The sequence below is a fragment of the Phacochoerus africanus genome, chromosome 14 (genome assembly GCF_016906955.1).
Source record: "Phacochoerus africanus isolate WHEZ1 chromosome 14, ROS_Pafr_v1, whole genome shotgun sequence".
NCBI lineage: Eukaryota > Metazoa > Chordata > Mammalia > Artiodactyla > Suidae > Phacochoerus > Phacochoerus africanus.
The window spans coordinates 42528134-42547853 of record NC_062557.1 but is presented as its reverse complement, the minus strand read 5'-3'; the positions used below and the strand labels follow the sequence as shown (position 1 = coordinate 42547853).

At 50.9% G+C, this 19720-nt stretch overlaps 1 protein-coding gene across 5 annotated transcripts in view; it reads left to right on the top strand.

Annotated features, from left to right (window-relative positions):
* The first annotated feature begins 3582 nt into the window (after positions 1–3582).
* The window catches only part of ADAP2 (ArfGAP with dual PH domains 2), a 28748-nt gene continuing 12610 nt past the window's right edge, over positions 3583–19720 (top strand). For 2 of the 5 annotated variants that reach the window (XM_047756556.1, XM_047756554.1), the window contains exons 1-6: positions 3584–3781; positions 4596–4726; positions 6881–6972; positions 10081–10160; positions 11200–11312; positions 19331–19477. In XM_047756556.1, coding sequence (XP_047612512.1) covers positions 3688–3781; positions 4596–4726; positions 6881–6972; positions 10081–10160; positions 11200–11312; positions 19331–19477 — 657 coding nt within the window. In that variant the 5' untranslated portion in view covers positions 3584–3687. Of the gene's footprint in view, positions 3782–4595; positions 4727–6880; positions 6973–10080; positions 10161–11199; positions 11313–19330; positions 19478–19720 lie in introns of all 5 variants that reach the window. The other 3 variants (XM_047756558.1, XM_047756557.1, XM_047756555.1) reach the window with 2 other exon arrangements.

Here is a 19720-nt window from a genome sequence, read left to right as displayed (position 1 = left end):
TGGGTCGCAGACATGGCTGGGATCTGGCGTTGCAGTGGCTGTGGTGTAGGCCAGCAGCTGCAGCTCCAATTTGACCCCTAGCCTAGGAACTTCCATATGCTGCCAGTGCGACCCTAAAAATCAAAAAAAGAAAAAAAAAAGAAAAAGTCTGTAAACTCTGTACCAGAGTTCCTTCTGTGGCGCAACAGGATCTGTGCTGTCTCTGCAGCACCGGTGCTGCAGGTTTGATCCCTAGCCTGGCACAGTGGGTTCAAGGATCTGGGGTTGCCACAGGTAGCAACTGCTGCTTGATCCAATCCCTGGCCTGGGAATTTCATATGCTGTGGAGTAGCAAAAAAAAAAAAAAAAAAAAGTCTGTACTTCAGGGTTGTACTGAAGCCTAAGTAAAATAATGCCTGTAAGTGGTCTGACAGTACAGAAATCAGCGAATAAATGGTGGCCATAATTTAGGTGGTATTTTCTTTCTTCTTTCTTGTATTTTTCAAGTTTCCTATCACTATCATTTTGAACATTCTGTAACTAATAAGCATAAGTCTTTAACATTTCCAAGGGGCTGTAGTCTCTTTTGAGGGGAACTTGAGTCCATTTCCGGGCTGGGGTTGTGGTTGCAGGCTTTCTTCCAGCCACGCTGCGGTTGGGTTCAGCTGGGCAGACAGTGATCCTGGGAGCAGGGCTGATGTTTGCGCTCTGCGGGACTCTGCAAGCTTTATTTACAGAAGACACTCTATCCAGCAGCTGCTGTACTCACTGAGCCCAGGAGGGAGGCGGCTTGCCCCTGATCCCAGTACTTTGGCGCCTGTTGGTCACGACAGCCTTTGGCACAGAGTTTTCTTTAGGAGCAGCTTCTGGTTCCCTAGCCCAGAGCAGAGCCCGACTTTGATCATGTCTAGTTCCCACGGGGAGCAATGCCATCTCTTATAGTGGTGAAAAGGTTTGGAAATCCCGGTGACAATTGCACAACACTGTGACTGTAACGAATGCCGTTGATTTGGACTCTTTATAAAATGATTTAAAATGGCCAATTTTATGGATATTTTGCCACATTTTTTTTCCTTTTTTTGGCCACTCTGCAGCATGTGGGGTTCCCAGGCCAGGGATCAGTCAGCCCTGGCCAGGGTTCAGACCCAAGCTGCAGGTGCAGGCACTTGCTGCAATGCCTGGTCAGTCACCCACTGTGCCAGGCAGGAGGTGGAACCTGCATCCCAGCATTACACAGGCAGCAGCAGATCCCCTGTGCCGCAGCGGCAACTCCTGCCACCATTTTTTCGAAAGTGAAAACAAACAAACAAAAAAATCCAAGGAGGCTAAAGGGAGACCAGGCATGCCCTGCGGGGTTTCCTGAAATAACATGGGGCTGGCAGACCATGCAGTTGGCCCCTGGTCCCACCCTTGCTTGGCTGTACGACCTTGGGTACCTAAACCTCTCATCCTGAATGAGGATAACATGCCGCCTTCAGGGGACTGTCACGGAGCTCAAATGCGATCCAATGGTGCGGACACTCCCTGCAAACCACTCGATACTTGTTCGTCAGCACCATCCTGCTCTCCCTCCCCTCTCCGCAAAGAAAGAAGGCAAGACCTCCATCAGCAACAAAATATAACAGTACTTTTTTCTTCTTGCCTTGAGGCTTACAATTCTGTTAAATGGAAACCTCCAGCAATTAGGATGGGAAGAGAGGAAATGAAAGGAACCTCTCAATCTCTGGCTTCTTGCTGTGAAGGAGATGCTGTTTATTCTCTTGGGTTGGCTTTTGTGGGACCTCCAGGGAGGGGATGCTGAGACTCAAGGTGGCAAAGGAGAGCCACTTGGTGGGACAAAGGCGCCCAAGAACCATCCCAGCATCACAGGGCTCCTGGCATGGGCAGCGGAGAAACGATGTCCTTGGCCCGTCCCCTCTTCTCCGCTCTAGGCCCCCTCGCCTTGCCTTCATACCTTAGGTTGCCTTTCCCATCTTTCTCCTGGGAGATTTATTTCTGTCCCTTTTTTTCATCTGAAGCAGCGGAAATGAGTCATCTTTTGATCTGTTTTGGTAAACAGCCCCACGGCCTCTGACCCCTCTCCGGGCTCTCTCACTGGTTCTTCTGAAGATGTTCCTAGGCTAGGCCTCACCTCCCACAGTCAAGACCCTCCTGGCTGATTATTCTTGGTAATGTCCCCCTCCCCTGGGACCTGGAGGCTTGACCCCCTCCACCCAGGGGAAGATGGGAGGTGACACACAGCATTCCAAGGGATGATCCCATGAGCTGACCAGAGGCGCAGGAGAAGCAAGGGAGCCAGTGTGTTTTGAGGGCTTTGTGTGACAAGTACTGGCTCATCCTAATGACCTGATTAGGTGATCGCTCCACCTCATTCTACAGAAGAGTCCAAGGCTCGGGGAAGTGAAGGAACTTGCCCAAGGCCACACAGCTGAGAAGTACGGAGCCAAGTTTCAAAGTCTGGATCCCTGGACTCTACGCTATCATACTATGCTGCCAGATGTGTTCACATGTGTGTATGCCTGTGTGTTGAACTGGAGATGCTGGCAGGTCAGTTAGAAGATCGGCAGCCCGTCAGGATGGAAACTCAAGATCCATGTGCATTAAGCCTTAGGCAAATGACAGATGGGTGCTTGCCTGCAGAGGGGCTGGCAAGTGTGCACAGTGCGTGTCTTACCAGGAGCCTGTGGGTCACTGACGATGGTGTCAAAGAGGGACAGAGATGGGGACCAGGATGGGGATTCATGAAATGCCCAGATTCAAGACCACCTAAGCCCTGCCCCCACCTCCTACTGATGGAACTTCACAGATAAAAGTGCCCAGTGGTGTCCCTGTTGGTGAAACCATTCTTCCTGGGGAACACAGTCATGCACCTATTTACTGGACTTCTAAAAATGTGCAGGTGCTCTTTCTAGGAGCTTTGTGAGATACGGAAATAAAGCTTCTGACATCAAACTAGTGTGTGTGTGTGTGTGTGTGTGTGTGTGTGTGTGTTGAGGGTAGGGGAGGGATTAACATAAATATATAAGTAACTGTGATGCAACGTAGTAGGTAGAAAGTGCTCAGAGCCAAAGGGGTAAATGGATCATATATCAGTCGATGTCCTAGCAAGACTGGAAGCTGGGAAGATTACTCCAGGCTAGGTATCCAGGAGGGCTTCCTGAGGAAGTGGCATTTGAATGTCTCTGAGTAGATGTAGGATCTACATCAGGAGAACGCTTGGACAGAAGTTAGATCCTGATTCATTTTCCAAGAACATATGCCCTACATCACGAGAAAGCTCGAACAGAAGTTAGATCCTGTTTAATTTTGCAAGAACATATGCCCTATTCCCCTTTTATAGAGGTGGAAACTGAGGCCCAGAGAGGTTGGCCGGGTTGTCCACAATTACGAAACTAGCCAGTGGTGGACCAGAATTTGATCTTGGGCTAGGGCGAGCGACTCCGAGCGCCGCGCGCTCGCTGGGGTGGCTCCCGGCCAGGTGTTTGCCTTAGGGGGAGAGCAGTCCCAGCTAAGCAGCACGCGCCGGGGGCGGGGCGGTAAGTCCAGGAGGGGCGGGGCTTAAAGTCCGGGGGGGCGGAGCTGACGGCGCCGGCTGCTGGCGGCACTCGGACTTCGTCCAGCTCCACCTGCGGGCCGGCGCGCAGGCCATGGGCCGCCTCAGGCCGAGGGACCGCCGGGCTGAGCCCTGCTGAGCCCGCCGGGCCGGCCATGGGCGACCGCGAGCGCAACAAGAAGCGGCTACTGGAGCTGCTGCAGGCGGCAGGCACCGGCAACGCGCACTGCGCGGACTGCGGGGCGGCGGGTAAGGGCGCGACGGCGCGTGCAGACCGGAACTCTGGGCCGAACCCCAGCCCGCCCGCCCCCTCTCCTCCCTCCCCGACCCCCGCTTGCCTCGCGCGCATCATCCTTATAACACCTTCGGATCCAAGCCCCTGACCGCTCTTTCCTGTCCCATGCAGCGCCCACCTGAATCCAGGCCCCCGGACCTCCCCACCCTGGACCCCGACACTTGATCTGACCATTCTGCTCACCTCCCCCACCAAACCCCTTACCCACCCGGACCTCGGTGCTTGACATCACTAGTCCGGACCCAGCCACTTCTCACACTCTAGGACCCACACATCCCACACTCCGGGGGTCCCAGACTCCGGGTCCTCTCCCCCGCCCCGGAAGCTGCCGGCGTCCTCCCGCGTTCCTGCTCCACGGCGCTCCGACCCTTTGGGCGCGGAGGCACCCTGACTCGAACCTCCTCACCTGCAGTTCCCCAGCCAGGCGCCCCGGTGCGGGTCCTTCCCTCCACACTCTCCTCTCGGTTCCTCAGAGTCTTGTCACTTCCACATCGCGCCCACCTCAGCCGCTCGCCCCCATCCCCGGGACTCTCCAAGATCTTCACCCTGGCCGCCATCGCGCCAGGGCCAGTGAGCTGTGGCCAGAGGGTTTCATGCTGGTATCTTAGTTCACCTACGTCAGGGAGACCAGGAGAGACGGCATGGAGTGAGCTGGACGCCACCCCGGGCTAACCGCCAAGCCCTGCCCCTCCCAGCTCCCCCGGGCCCAGCGCTGGTTTCCTCACCCAGCTCTCCATCCAGCTCCCCTCCTGCCCTTTCGCCCCGCAGATCCCGACTGGGCCTCTTACAAGCTGGGCATCTTCATCTGTCTGAATTGCTCCGGAGTCCACCGCAACTTCCCAGACATCAGCAAAGTGAAATCCGTGAGACTTGACTTCTGGGACGACAGTATTGTGGAGGTAGCAAGGGGCGCTCGTGGAGAGCCTTGGAACAGCAGATCTGGGGTGAAGGTGGTGGGCAGGGCACTTCCATTCTGTGGGGAAGGAAACTGAAGCCGGGAGAGGGGCAATAGGAAGTCAATTAGAGTTGCCTTAAACACAGGCCCTGAGTTCAAATGCTAGCTCCATTGCTTGTTTGCTTACAAGCTGTGAGGCCCGGAGCCCGCTGCTTAATGCTAGTTGTGGACCCTCGGTTTCCACATCTGTGCTGGAAAGATAGCACTTCACCTTCACAGGGCCGCCGTAAGGATTAAATGTAGGCTCAATGCAGGTGCAGAGTCAGTAGTCAGTGAACACCTGCCTTTCTCATTGGCTGGAGTCCTGGACTGGAACAGAAGTGACCTGATTCGTGGTCCATAGTCTCCCTCCAGTCCCCCTGGCCACGGAGGGGACCACTTTGCTTTCCTGACCCACAGAGATGGCAAACATCTGCAGCCTAGATGATGGTTTCATTCCGGCCAGAAGACTTTCAGAGAACAGGCAGCTCTAAACAGTGCTGGCTTGCTGAGGGTTTCGAGGACTCTTAAGGAAGCAGACTCATGTTTACTGAGTGCCCGTGTTTGCCAGGCACTGTGCCAGACCACTGGGCTAGATGCCTTACTCAGTGCCTTCAAGATGTTTACTACTGTAAGCCTAGCCTACCTCTGCGGGGCCTTAGGAGAGAGCAGTGAACAAGATAAAGTCTCTGCCCACATGAAGCTTACCTTCTAGTACAGGAGAAAGACAGGAAACCAGCACATACACCTAAAGGTCATTTCTTTGCGCCTCACTCCCCCTGCCGCCCACATCGTTTTCATTGGCAGGTGACATTCCTGAAGCTGGGGGGGGGGGGTTAGGTATTGCCCATGGGTCACTCAGTGAATAAATGGCACAGTTGGAACGTGAATCCTGTTCTGTTGGGATCCAAAGCCCATGCAAATCCTGCACCACAGCCCAGCAGCCCCTGGAGAAGGGGAGGATTGAGCTCATTTTATCCAAAGGACATAGATTAAAACCTAATTTTTTTTCCCCACACGTGTCCTCACCCCAGATATGCCACTGCTATTACTGAGTGCTCACTGTTGGTCAGGGCTGCTCCTGGCACATCTGCCTCTGGGTCTCTCGGGTGCCAAAAGGCCCTATGATCTTCCTCACCTGTGTACTCTATGGGGTGAGCACTGAACCTCTTCCAGCCTCCAGCTCCATCTGCCTCTTGAGGACTTTCAGGGACTCTACTGCCCATGGGCCCGGCCACCTGTGGAGGGGGTGGGAGAAAGAACATGAGCTTTGGAGTTAGGTCTGGGTTCAAATCCCAGCTCTCCACTTACTAGCTGTGTCATCTGAGGTAAGTCACCTAACCTCTCTGAGCCTCAGTGTCCTCGCCTTTATTTATTTTCTTGTTTTATTTTGTTTTTTAATAATTAAAAAAATTTTATTATAGTCGATTTTCAATGTTCTGCCAGTTTCCACTGCACAGCAAAGTGACCCAGCTGTACATCCATATACATTGTTTTTTTTCTGCATTCTCCTCCGTCACAAGTGGTCAGATGTAGGAGTTCCCATTGTGGCTCAGCATAAACGAATCTGACTAGGAACCATGAGGTTTCAGGTTCAATCCCTGGCCCCGCTCAGTGGGTTAAAGATCCAGCGTTGCCATGAGCCATGGTGTAGGTTGCAGATGTGGCTCAGATCTGGCATTGCTGTGGCTGTGGCATAGGCTGGCAGCTGTAGCTTCAATTAGACCCCTAGCCTGGGCACCTCCACATGCCACGGGTGCAGCCCTAAAAAGCAAACAAAACAAAACAAGTGATGCGATATAGTTCCCTGTGCTATTCAGTGGAATCTAGTGTCCTTGCCTGTAAACTGGGGACAGCATCACCTTGGTTAGGAGGAGCAAATGAACAAAGGCTTGAGAGCTGTAAAGTACTCTGCCTACATGGGGCATGGTTGTTACAGCACCTCGTTGTGCCAAGCTGGGGCTTCCCAGCCTCTCGGGGGGACATGTCAGACTCCAGAGGGAGTGTCTCCTGACTCAGCCTCAGAGCCATTGAGAACAATAGCCTTCTGGTTAGACCATGGTTTCATTTCACCATTTTTCAAGTTCTAACGTTACCCCAAATTGCTGTTGTCTTGCAGTTTATGACTCGCAATGGGAACCTCCGAGTGAAGGCCAAGTATGAAGCCAGAGTCCCTGCTTTCTACTATGTCCCCCAGGCCAATGACTGCTTGTGAGTGCGTGATTTCCTGGCCTCTCGCCCTCCCCCCTCTCCCCCTTCTCAGGCGCCTTTGCCTGTCTCTCCCAAGGACCTGCCCAGCAGGTGGAGCCAGGAAAGCCTTGGTTCTGTCCTGGAGGACACATCCAGACCCGGCGTAAGCCCCTCTCTGTCTTCACAGCTAGGGTTGTCACGTCCCCTCTCGGACTCAGTTTCCACAGCTGTGAAATGGGGTATTTTCTTTAGGATCTGTCCCTTGGCCTTGATGTTCTCATAGCCTACAGGTGATGACTAACTTAACTGAGAAGAGGAAAGCTGGTATTTTAGCTGAACAAAGGTGTTCTAGCTTCTTTCTACGGTGTCTTGTGCCTAGGCTGTCCCGCCTGAGCTGCTCCAAGGCAGCTTCTTAGGCTCCACATCCCAAAACACTAAACATAAAAATAATAGTAGCTACTAGTATTTTTTTTTTTTGTCTTTTTGCTATTTCTTTGGGCCGCTCCCTCGGCATATGGAGGTTCCCAGGCTAGGGGTCAAATCGGAGCTGTAGCCACCGGCCTACGCCAGAGCCACAGCAACGCGGGATCCAAGCCGCGTCTGCAACCTACACCACAGCTCACGGCAATGCTGGATCGTCAACCCACTGAGCAAGTGCAGGGACCGAACCCGCAACCTCATGGTTCCTAGTCGGATTCGTTAACCACTGCACCACGACGGGAACTCCAGCTACTAGTATTTATTGAGCTTTGCCTACGTCCCAGGCCCTGTGCTAAATGCTTGTGTGCGTTAATTTTGCTCTCAACAACCTTGTGAGATAAATACTGCCATTACACCCCTGGTGTAGGTGAAAATCCTGAGGCTTGTAGAGGCAGAGCTGGGACTAGGCCATCTGACACCAGGGCCTGTGTGGCTGCACCACAGCACAGGGAAAATCCAACATGCTGGGAGTGCAGGCCATGGACCTGCAGAAGGGTTCAGATCCCTAGGCGGTGAGGGGTCAGGGTGACACTGGTATCTAGTGAGCCCAGACCTCTGCAAGACTGACTGCCTGAGTCTGAGCCTCCCACCTGGGGACTCAGCCTCACTGCCAAGGCCAAGAGAGACAGAGCCTTGTATGAATGGGGAGAAGGTCACCCTCTGGGCAGACACACCCTCCTGGGGGCGTGGCTTGTGGGAAGCTGGCTGCATTTCTAGCCTCAGCAGGATACTTTGGGGGCAGTGCACAAACTATACCAGCATACCTGGTGTCCTGCAATTTCCCAGTATTTAAACCACCCAGGGGCCACTGATGCAGCATGGAGTGGCAGGGCAGGCACAGCTTGCAAATCAGGAGACCCCAGTGTGGCTTCCCGACTCTACCACTCTCAAGCTGTGAAAAGATAGACAAGTGAGCACATCTCCCTGCATTGCGGCATCTTCATCTTTGAACTGCAGATAGTGAGCGATGCCTATAGCGTAGCACGGTGGTGGAGATTAAATGAGATAACTTACGTGAAAAACCTCTCACAGGACACCCCTCACGCCAGTTTTAATCCATTTCTGTGTCTGCTTTGGGATACCGGCTGGTCCCAGCTGAAGGATGTACCAGGCTTAATTTGAGATGGCCTGGCTCCTTTTGCCTCACTGCTGTCACTCAGCCCTTTGCTCTGAGGGGAAAGGGACAGGCAGGTGGTGAGCACCCACTAAGCTCTAGGCCCTCTGCCTGCGCTACATAGACCCTCCTTGTCCTGACTCCAACAGCCGTGTACTTTAACCCCTTTCGGCTGAACACTACTGGCCTCCATCCCCAATTCTGAAAGTCCCTTGAATTCCCCACTTCCAGGATCTCTGCCTCCAGTCCCTCTCTCAGCTCTGATCCTGTGGCTCAGGGTTCCTTGGTGTCCCTCGGGCGAGGGTCACGCATTCGGAAAGGCTCTTGACGGTACACAACAGAAACCTCGTTTAAATGCGCTTAGGCAAAAGGAGATGTTTCTGGGGTCTGGGGATCAGACCACAGAAAGGGCAGAGGTAGAGCCATGCTTGGGAAGGTCAGGGCTGGGGCTCCAGCACTGTCAAGTCTCTCCGGCTCCCATTCCTGCCTCTTTCAGTCAGGCTGCCTTCGTGGAGCTGGGAGCAAGGTCACGTCCAAGTTCCCAGCTCCAGCTCCCAGCTCGACTCCAAAGAGGGCTTCCAATCCATCTCTTTTAGTTTTGCTCTTTTTGTTTCTCACAGCCCAGGGCAGACTCTGATTGATGGGTCTGGGCCAGGTCTTCCATTCTAGGTCATTCCCTGTGGCTGTGGGATGAAGTCAAATAAATCTTAGAACATTTGCCTGGAAAAGGCAACCGGGAACCAGACAATTGAAATGGAGTCCACTCTGGGCTGCATGGGTTTTCTGTGGGGGGTCGTGAATGACAATATCTGGTTGGGCTAAGATCAAACACCTACTATGTGTTCAGCATGGTTCTAGGCCCTTCGTATTCATTTAAACCTCTCAACAACCTCAAGGGGTAGGTAGGTAGAATATTATTTGGCATAATCCCCAAGATCAGAGGAGTTAAGTAACTGGCTCTTGGTCACACAGTGGATAAGTGGTAGCATGTGGCTGGGTCCCAGGTGGTCAGACCCAAGACCACTGCTCTGTCCAGTGTAGCATGCCCAGATCTCGCAGGTGGGCTACAGGAGGAGGCTCAGGTACTCTCCTGGCTTAAGCTCATGAAAATGCAGGAGGGTGTGGCAGAGCAGATGGCAAGGGAGCTGGTATCAGTCTCATTGCCGTAGAGGCTGAGGCTGAGGTTGGAATAGCACAGTGGTTTGCCTATTGCCCGCTGGGGGAGATAGTTGCCCCTGGAGAGACCATGTCTGAAGACATTTGTGGTTGGCACAACTTGGGAGGGGATGCTCCTGGCATCTGGGGGCAGAGACCAGAGCTACTGCTAAAATCCTACACAGCACAGGACAGCCCCCCACCGCAAAGAATTACCCGGTCCAAAATGTTAATGGTACCCAAGCAGAGAAACCCTGGCCAGCCTGAGCAGGCAGAGAGGAACCGCCACGAGGCTCCCATCCTCAGCTGCCGGTTCTCAGAAAGTTGCCGTGGGAAGACAATGCATCAGACCCAGCCGACTAATGATGCTTTCTTTTTAGGGTCTTAAAGGAACAATGGATTCGAGCTAAGTATGAGAGACAGGAATTTATGGCTGATGGGAAAATCATCTCGCCCCCAGGTAAAGTTATTTTCATCGTCTTTTGAGGTCTAGTTCTGATGAGATCTAGAAAACAAAGTGCCTGAGTATCAGGAACAAGCTCAGCAGAGAGATACCTACCACCCTTGCTCTGGCCACAGAGGCCAAGATGTGGGTTCTTCTCCCTCTGAAATAGCAACATGTCAGCTGGTGGGGTTTTATGGTCTGAGTGGCCGAGAAGTGTATTTGTCTCAGGTCCTTGCAGGGCCATAGGGTGTATAGAGTCTGAGTAGAAATTTCAAAAAGACACCCACTGGGCAGGCTAGGTAGCAATAGACACCCCACTTCTGGCTAATGCAGCCCCTGCTGTGGCACAAGTCTTGGGAAGGTACATGGTCTGGATTTTGCCTCCCTTCCCACCTTGGGACAGGGCGCAACATCATCAGTGGCCCTGGACCTGTGGTAGTTTCTGGCTGCTTCTCTGAATCCAAGTTGGCACTGACCTTGAGAACAAAGTGTACAGAGCTGCTCTTTGAGGACCAGAGGCGGCCAGTGCTTAACTCTTTTATTTTTTGGCTGTTCCCAGGGCATTTGGAAGTTGCTAGGCCAGGGGTCGCACTCGCACCACAGCAGTGACCCAAGCCACAGTGGTGATAAAGCTGGATCCTTTACCCCTGGACGCCAGGGAACTCCAGTGGTTAACCTTTTATCTGCCAGGAGCACAGAGTATTCCTGTACCAGCAGAGGCCTGGAGCTTGCTCATTATTCCCACAGTCTGCAGAGTTTTGCCTCTTTCAGGACCAGTCCAGTTTCTCAGTACTTAGCCTTGTTAAGGGTCTCCTATGTGTTCTTAGGAAACAGCCAAGAAAGAAAGTTGGGAGGAGCCTACCTGAAATTGTGCAGAATTTCAGATTCAGCCCCTGATGGGATTCCCGTGTCCTGCAGCTGAAATAGCTAAGTTAGAGTTGAGACATTTCAGCCGCAGGTGGAAGCTTCATTCCACCCCTGAGGTGCAGGGTTCATGAGTTGCTTATCTGTCTTAAAGCCTTGGATGTTCACTCTTTCTCACCTTTGGTGGAAGGTAACCGAGAAGGGTTCCTGTGGAAGCGGGGCAGGGACAACGCACAGTTCCTGCGAAGGAGGTTTGTCCTCCTGGCAAGAGAAGGCCTCCTGAAGTACTATACTAAAGAAGAGGTAAGAGGCCCAGTCGTGAGGGGTCCCCTCCCCAAGCGCTGGCTGTCACCCCCCTGAGCTCTACATGGTGATCCAAGGTGCCTGGACTGTGGATGTTCTCAGCCACTGAGACTTGGGTACCACACTCGGCTACTTTTCCTTATTACACAGTCCATCCAGTCCACTAAAAACCACATGTCCTCTTCACCTAGGTAGGCTCCAACTGGTCCATGATTAAGCCTATGGCAATCACTTGATTTTACTCCCTTTTTTCCCCCCTTTTTGGTCTTTTTAGGGTCACACCCATGGTATATGGAATTTCCCAGAGCAGGAGTCGAATTGGAGCTGTAGCCGCTGGCCTATACCATAGCACAGCAATGCCAGATCCAAGCCACGATGGCGACCTATGCTGAGGCTTGCAGCAATGCCAGATCCTTAACCCACTGATGGGGCCAGGGATCGAACCTGCACCCTCATGGGTACTCAGTGGGTTCTTAATGCACTGAGCCACAACGGGAACTCAGATTTTAGTCCATTTATTCATGCACTCAAGAAATATGTATTAATAGAGTTCCTGATGGCTCACTGGGTTAAGGATCCTGATGTTGTGACTGCTTGGTGTGGGTTCTATCCCTAGCCCTGGAATGCCTGCATGCCAAGGGCACAGCAAAAAAAAAAAAAAGTTTGTTGAGCACCTACTATGCTAGACCTTATTCCAGGCATTGGACACAGCAATGAACTAAGCTCCTGTTCTCATGGAGCATCCATTCTAGTGGATAAAGAGCGGTGGTGACCAAAATATCCATCCATCCATAGTCTATCCAGTGGCAATAAGTTCGATGAAATAAAATATAAGAAAAAAAAAAAATGGAGTTCCCAGCCTCGCTCAGTGGGTTAAGGATCCAGCATTGCCGTGAGCTGTGTTGTAAGTTGCAGATGAGGCTTCAATCCTGTGTGGCTGTGGCTGTGGTGTAGGCCAGCAGCTATAGCTCCGGTTAGACCCCTAGCCTGGGAACCTCCATATGTCACGGTGTAGCCCTAAAAAAGCAAATACATAAATAAATAAAAGAGGGTGAAGGGTTTGAACATGATGGGAGCCTGGGGGTGGGGAAGCGCTATCACAAGTGGTCAGGGGAGGCCTCTCTGATGACATTTGAGCAGAGGACTAGGGGAAGGGTCAAAGCAGAGGGAACGGTATGTGCAGAAGCCCTGAGCAGGACACGGGTGCTGATTAGAAAAGAGGACCCGGAGTTTCTGTCATGGCTCAGCAGGTGGAGAGCCTGACACAGCGTCCATGAGGATGTGGGTGTGACCCCCGGCTTTGCTCAGTGACCCCCGGCTTTTAAGGATCTGGCAGTACCGAAAGCGGCCGCCTAGGTCGCAGATGCGCAGATGTGGCTCAGGTCTTTCATTGCTGTGGCTGCGGTGTAGGCTGGCAACTGCAGCTCCGATTCAGCCCTTCCATATGCCGCAGGTTCGGCCCTAAAAAGAAGGAAAAAAAAAATAGAAGATAACCCTTCCGAGAAGGTACACTTCTGGTCTCTATCTAGGCAAGCAGAAGAAGCCTGTGAAACTGTACTCCTTCTCAGGAGGGATTCGAACCCAGCCAACACTCAGATTGGGCCTCACACCTGCGGGCTGGGACTTGAACCCACACCTGACTAAGGAGGGGACTTGAACACACACTGTCTTCTACTTAAAACCACTCGCCTGGTGTCAGAACTTAGACGCACACACTGTCAGGACTCAGGTTCTTTTGCCTTGTGGCGGAAAGAATTCGGCGTGAGACAAAGTGACAGGCAAAGGGCGAGCTGATTCATGTAGGACACGTGTGAGAAACACAAGCAGGCTGGCACAGGAAGGCGGCAGCCCTGAGAACAAAGAGGGCCACATTTTTATCATCAGAGAAGAAGGGGGGCAGGGAGAAGACCACCCTCTTCCTCATTTTTGGGTGGACGTCAAGGTCCGCATCAGTAGTTGCTCTTCGATCCTACGCAGTTTAAGCAGGACTGTCGTGTCGCTATTTACATCGGACGTGTATTAGCAGAAGGGTAGTGACATACACTAAAATACGGTCATTCATCTCAGGTTTTAGTACAATGTCCCCTTTTACCTAGTTTTTCTCCATTCCACCTGTATTTCTGTCTTGCTACATGCAGCAATTCTACTCTTCAAGGACTGTTAACTCCCTGACTTCATGAAATAAGATTCAGACCCTGTATCTACTGTCTTGTGGGTTTTTTGGGTTTTTTTTTTTTTTTTTGGTCTTTTTAAGGCTGGATCTTTTAACCCGCTGAGCGAAGCCAGGGATCGAACCCGCAACCTCATGGTTTCTGGTTGGATTCGTTAACCACTGCGCCACGCCGGGAACTCCGAGAACATTTTCATTACCCCTCAGAAACCCCCCCACACGTGTCGGCGCTAATCCTCCGGTCCACTCCCCTCCCCCAGCCCTGGGCAACCACTCATCTCCTTCTGTCTATAGGTTCGCCTATTCTGGGCATTTCATCTAAATGGAAATGTGCACTACTTGGCCTTTTGTAACAGGCTCCCGTTAGTTAGCATTATGCTCTTAAGGTCTGTTCAGTGGCAGCATGTCTAAGCGCTTCATTTCTTTTCATTTCCAAGTAATAGTCCGCTGAACAGATGTGCCACATTCGATGTATTCATTCATCAGGGCAGTTGGGTTGCTTCCACTTTTTGGCTTGTGTGAATAATGCGGCTGTGACCATTCATGTACAAGTTTTCGTGGGAATCGATGTTTCCCTTTTGCTTAGGCAATGCCACCTACGAGTGGAATTGCTGAATCATATGGGAACCCTAGGTTCAGTCTTTGACGAATTCTGCAAAGGGGCTGCACCCTTCTGCAATCTCCCCACGAATAATGAGGGTTCCAGTTTCTCCACATCCTCACCAACATTTACAATCTGCCTTTTCGTTTATAGCCGTCTTAGTGGGTCTGAGGTGATATCTCATTGTGATTTCCCTTGGTATTTGCTCCGTGGCTAGTGATGCTGCAGGTCTTCTCAGGTACTTACTGGCCATTTGTACATCGTCTTTATGGAAACGTCTATTCGCATCCCCTCCCCGTATTTTAATTAGGTTATTTGTCTATTATTGAGGTGTCATAGTTCTTTATATATTCTATATATAATTTCCTTATTGGATATATTATTTACAAAAAATTTAGGCATTTGGATTTTACTCTGCTCTTGGAAAGCCACAGGAGGGTTTTAAGCAGAGAAGTGGTTATGCTTTGACTAAAACTTTTTAAGAGGGGCACTCTGGCTGCTGCTGGGTTGAGGGTAGGGCAGGGAGGAGGCAAGAGTGGAAGTGGAGAAGCCAGTTAGGGAGCTACTGGGAGTTCCTGTTGTGGCTCAGTGAGTTAAGAACCTGGCTAGTATCCATGAGGATTCAGGTTTGATCCCTGACTTCTCTCAGTGGGTTAAGAATCCAGCATTGGAGTTCCCGTTGTGGCTCAGTGGTTAACAAACCCAACTAGCATCCATGAGGACAAGGGTTCAATCCTTGGCCTTGCTCGGGAGGTTAAGGATCCGGTGTTGCTGTGAGCTGTGGTGTGGGTAACAGATGCAGCTCGGATCTGGCATTGCTGTGGCTGTGGTGTAGGCCAGCAGCTACAGCTCTGATTCAACCCCTAGCCTGAGAAACTCCATATGTCTTGGGTGCAGCCCTTAAAAGACAAAAGGCAAAAAAAGAAAAGAAAAGAATCCACCACTGCCTCAAGCTGTGGCCTAGGTGGCAGATGAGGCCCGGATCTGGTCTTGCTGTGGCTGTGGCATAGGCTGTCAATGCAGCTCTGATTAGATCCCTAGCCCAGGAACTTCCGTATGCCATGGGTGTGGCCCCCAAAATAAAGTTAAATAAATAAATAAATAAATAGGAAGCTGCTGCAATAATCCAGGTGAGGAGCAATGGGTTAGATCAGGATAATGGCGAAGGAGGTCAACTTAGAAGTGGTCAGATTTTGCATGTATTTTGGAAGCAGAGCCAAGGCGATCTACCAAGGGATTGGTCATGGGGTGTGAAAGAGAAATCAAGAATGGTTCCCAGGAGTTCTCGTGGTGCAGCGGAAACAAATCCAACTAGGATCCATGAGGATGCAGGTTTGATCCCTGGCCTCGCTCGGTGGGTTAAGGATCCAGTGTTGCCACGAGCTGTGGTGCAGGTCACACACTTGCCTTGGATCTGGTGTGGCTGTGGTTGTGGTGTAGGCTGGCAGCTGCAGCTCTGATGCTACCCCTAGCCTGGGAACTTCCATATGCTGTGGGTGCGGCCCTAAGAAGAAAAAAAAAGAAAAGAAAAAAACCAGTTCCCAGATTTTTGGGTTTCACAACTGCTGGAAGGGTGGATTTGTCATTTGCTGAGATGGCAAAGTCTCAGCTCCCTAAGGGGATGATCAAGAGTCCTTTTTTGTTTGAGATGCTCATTAGTCATCCAAGTAGAGACCGAGAAGGAAGTTGGATGTATGAGTCTAGGGGTCTGGGGAGAGTTTGGAGCTGGAGTCATCAGCATGTAGACTGGTTGAGCGACAGGACCGGCTGGAATCACATAGGCAGGGAGTGAGGGTGGATGAAAAAAGATGTCCCAGCACTGAGTATTGTAGTTTTCTGTTGCCAAATGACCCACCACCCTAAAACACAGTGGCTTAAAATGTCAGTTTCTCCTTTCTTACAATCCACGGGCCAGGAATTTGGGCAGGCCGAGGCTGCTCCAGTGTACTCCACGAGGCACCAGCTGGGCCACTCCCTCTGCCCCATTTTCCTGGCGGTCGGGCTGGGCTAGAGGGCCCAGGACGCCCTCACTCACACGTCTGGTGCGTTGACCTCCTCCCTGTGGTGTCTCTCTCTCCACGCGGCTGTTGCACATTCAGGCGTCCAGCTCAAGCTTTCTTACCACATGGCGGCCGGCTTGCCCCCAGGCAAATGAGGATGCTGCCAGGGCTCTTCAAGGTGAGGCCAGGAACTGCCTTCTGTTGTCAAAGCAAGTCACACAGCCAGCCCCAGTTCAAGGGGAAGGGAAAATAGATGCCACCTCTTTGTGGGTAGACTGCCCTGTGCATGCTAGGAGGGGAGGAACTGGAGAGAGCCATCTTTGGAGATTATCTACCACACTGAGTCCCGGGATATTCCAATATTTAGAAAACCGAGGAGTTCCTGTGGTGGCGAAGTGGCTAATGAATCCGACTAGGAACCATGAGGTTGCGGGTTCAATCCCTGCCCTTGTTCAGTGGGTTAAGGACCCGGTGTGGCCGTGAGCTGTGGTGTAGGTCGCAGATGCGGCTCAGATCCTGTGCTGCTGTGGCTCTGGTGTAGGCCAGCGGCTATAGCTGAGATTCGACCCCTAGCCTGGGAACCTCCATATGCCGAGGCAAATGGCAAAAAGACAAAAAAAAAGAAAAAGAAAAAAAAGAAAACCGATAGATGAGAAGTTTCCAGTAAAGAGAATATGAAGGAGCAGCCAGGAAGGACAAGATCTGAGCACTCTAGCCTTCATCTCACTCCATTTCCTACATGTAGAAACTGCCATTTATTTCCCCTCTTGCTTTCCTGGATGGATCAGAGCCATCCCAGAAGATCCGTTCAGTGTGGCCACAGTCTGGGGCCAGGTGAAAATAATGGGGGGGGGGTCCCCGCTGTGGCTCACAGATGTATACCAGGGACACAGGCTGACTGCAGCAAAAAAAATCAGAAATGACCTCAATATCTGTCCATAGGAAAATAGATTGATAACATTTGGTGTAGTTATCAACAAGAGCCAAGTAGATTGGTCTATCTTGAAATGGATAGAACTAAAACAACATAAGGTTGAGTGACCAAATCAAGATGTAGAGTGATCCCTATAATATGATACCCAACACCATTTATATATATAGATTAAAGCACATGAAACAATAGTGTGTATTGTTCATGGGTATGTGTATGTGTCTTTACTTTTTATTTTTTATTTTTGTCTTTTTGCCACTGCTTGGGCCGCTTTCGTGGCATATGGAGGTTCCCAGGCTAGGGATCCAATCGGAGCTGTAGCCACCGGCCTACGCCGGAGCCACAGCAACGCAGGATTCTAGACGAGTCTGCGACCTACACCACAGCTCAGGGCAATGCCGGATCCTTAACCCACTGAGCAAGGCCAGGGATCAAACCCGAAACCTCATGGTTCCTAGTCGGATTCGTTAACCACTGTGCCATGACGGGAACTCCTCAGTTACTATTTTAAAAGGAGGTTCTTGGACTTCCCTAAGGGCTTAGTGGGTTAAGGATCTGATGTTGTCACAGCACCATCTTGGGTTGCTGCTACGGCACCAGTTTGATCCCTGGCCTAGTAACTTTCACACGCCTCAAGTGCAGCCAAAAAGAAAAAAAAGTGTTGGTGTAAATATGTCCATACTTCCTATGTATGTTCAAATAGACAACTCTCTACCTACCTACCGATCTGTATACTCGCATAGTATATGTACATTATACACGCTATATGCATATATATGTGCTTGTACCTTTTGCATTAATAGGTTCCTATTATACATCCTGTTCTGGGACTGGGTGTTCCTCGTACATGGGTATCGTGGACATTTTTTCATATTGGTAATATTTTGGTCTAAATTTTCCTATAAAAAATTCTTGGCAAATGACAAGGTCCTCCTGTATAGAACAGGAACTATATTCAATATCCTGTGACAAACCATAATGGAAAAGAAATGGCAAAGAATATAGGTATATGTATACCTGAGCCACTTTTCTGTACAGCAGAAATTAACACAACCTTGTAAACCAACTACACTTCAATAAAATTTATAAAAATTTTGTGGTATGTTAGTGTGTGGATATGCCCTGATTTATCATTGATAGACAGTTACATAATTCCTCTTTTTTTTTTTTTTTTTTTGGTCTTTTTGCTATTTCTTTGGGCTGCTTCTGCGGCATGTGGAGGTTCCCAGGCTAGGGGTCCAATCAGAGCTGTAGCCACCGGCCTATGCCAGAGCCACAGCAATGTCAGATCCGAGCTGAGTCTGCGACCTACACCACAGCTCACGGCAAGGCCAGATCCTTAACCCACTGAGCAAGGCCAGGGATCGAACACGGGCTCCTAGTCGGATTTGTTAACCACTGAGCCACGACAGGAACTCCCCACCTGTTTTTAATCTGTTTGTTTTATCTGTTTTATTTGTTTGGCTTCCATGGACAATTTGCCTCAGAAAAAGTTCTACGGCTGGGAATTCCTGTCATGGCTCAGTGGAAATGAATCTAACTAGCATCCATGAGGATGCAGTTTTGGTCCCTGCCCTCACTCAGTGTGTTAAGGATCCGGTGTTGCTGTGAGTTCTGGTGTAGGTCCCACATGAAGCTCAGATCCTAAGTTTCTGCGGCTGTGGTGTAGGCTGGCAGCTACAGCTCTGATTGGACCCCTAGCCTGGGAACCTCCATGTGCTACAGGTGCAGCCCTAAAAGAGACAAAAAACAGAAAGAAAGAAAGATAGAAAGAGAAAGAAAGAGAGAGAGAGAGAAAGAGAGAGAGAAAGAGAGAGAGAAAGAAAGAAAGAAAGAAAGAAAGAAAGAAAGAAAGAAAGAAAGAAAGAAAGAAAGAAAGAAAAAGTTCTACAGCTAAAAAGTTTTGAGAAGTTCTAAGTTGGGGTCTTTCCAAGCCCCTTTCCAGCTCTGAGAGGCCAATTTGATCAAGCAGGAGTGAATGGTGGGATGGCTGAATACATTAGAACAGTAGAGCATCTGTGTATCTTTTTGGGGGGTGGGGGCAGTGCCCTTGGCGTATGAAGATTCCTGGGAAGGGGATCTGATCTGAGCTGCAGTTTCGACCCAAGGTGCTACAGTCTGATCCTTAACCCACTGCACCACAGTGGGGAACTCCTATCTGTCCATCTTGATATTAGAGCGAGAACATTGAAAACTCATGCAGAATTCCACATTGGTAATTTGTTTGCATGAAAGCATTAAGGTGCACTGGCGGAGGGGATGAGAAGCCACCCTGCTGACAGTCAGCATCTTGAGCATCCGCTTCCTCTCTTTCAGGGTAAAGACCCCAAAGCTGTCATCAGCATCAAGGACTTGAATGCCACCTTTCAGACGGAGAAGATAGGGAACCCCCACGGGCTGCAGATCACCTACCGGCGAGAAGGCCACGTCAGGAATCTATTTGTGTATCACGAAAGTGGGAAGGTGAGAGGACAGTGTCACCATGCCAGCCTCCAGCTCAGCACCCCGGGACCTGGCAGGCCCCGCTCACTGACTCCCTTGCACAGCAGCCTCTTGAGATTTGCTACTGCTGTTCGCTTTCACCTATTGTCACTTTCTGGTTGGAGATGGAGGTGTGGGTAAGGCAGAGCGAGAGCAGGAAGAGGAACCTGGCGGGTGCTATGGGTGTGTCTAGACAGTGCACAGCCATCAAGGAGCGTCCTGTTA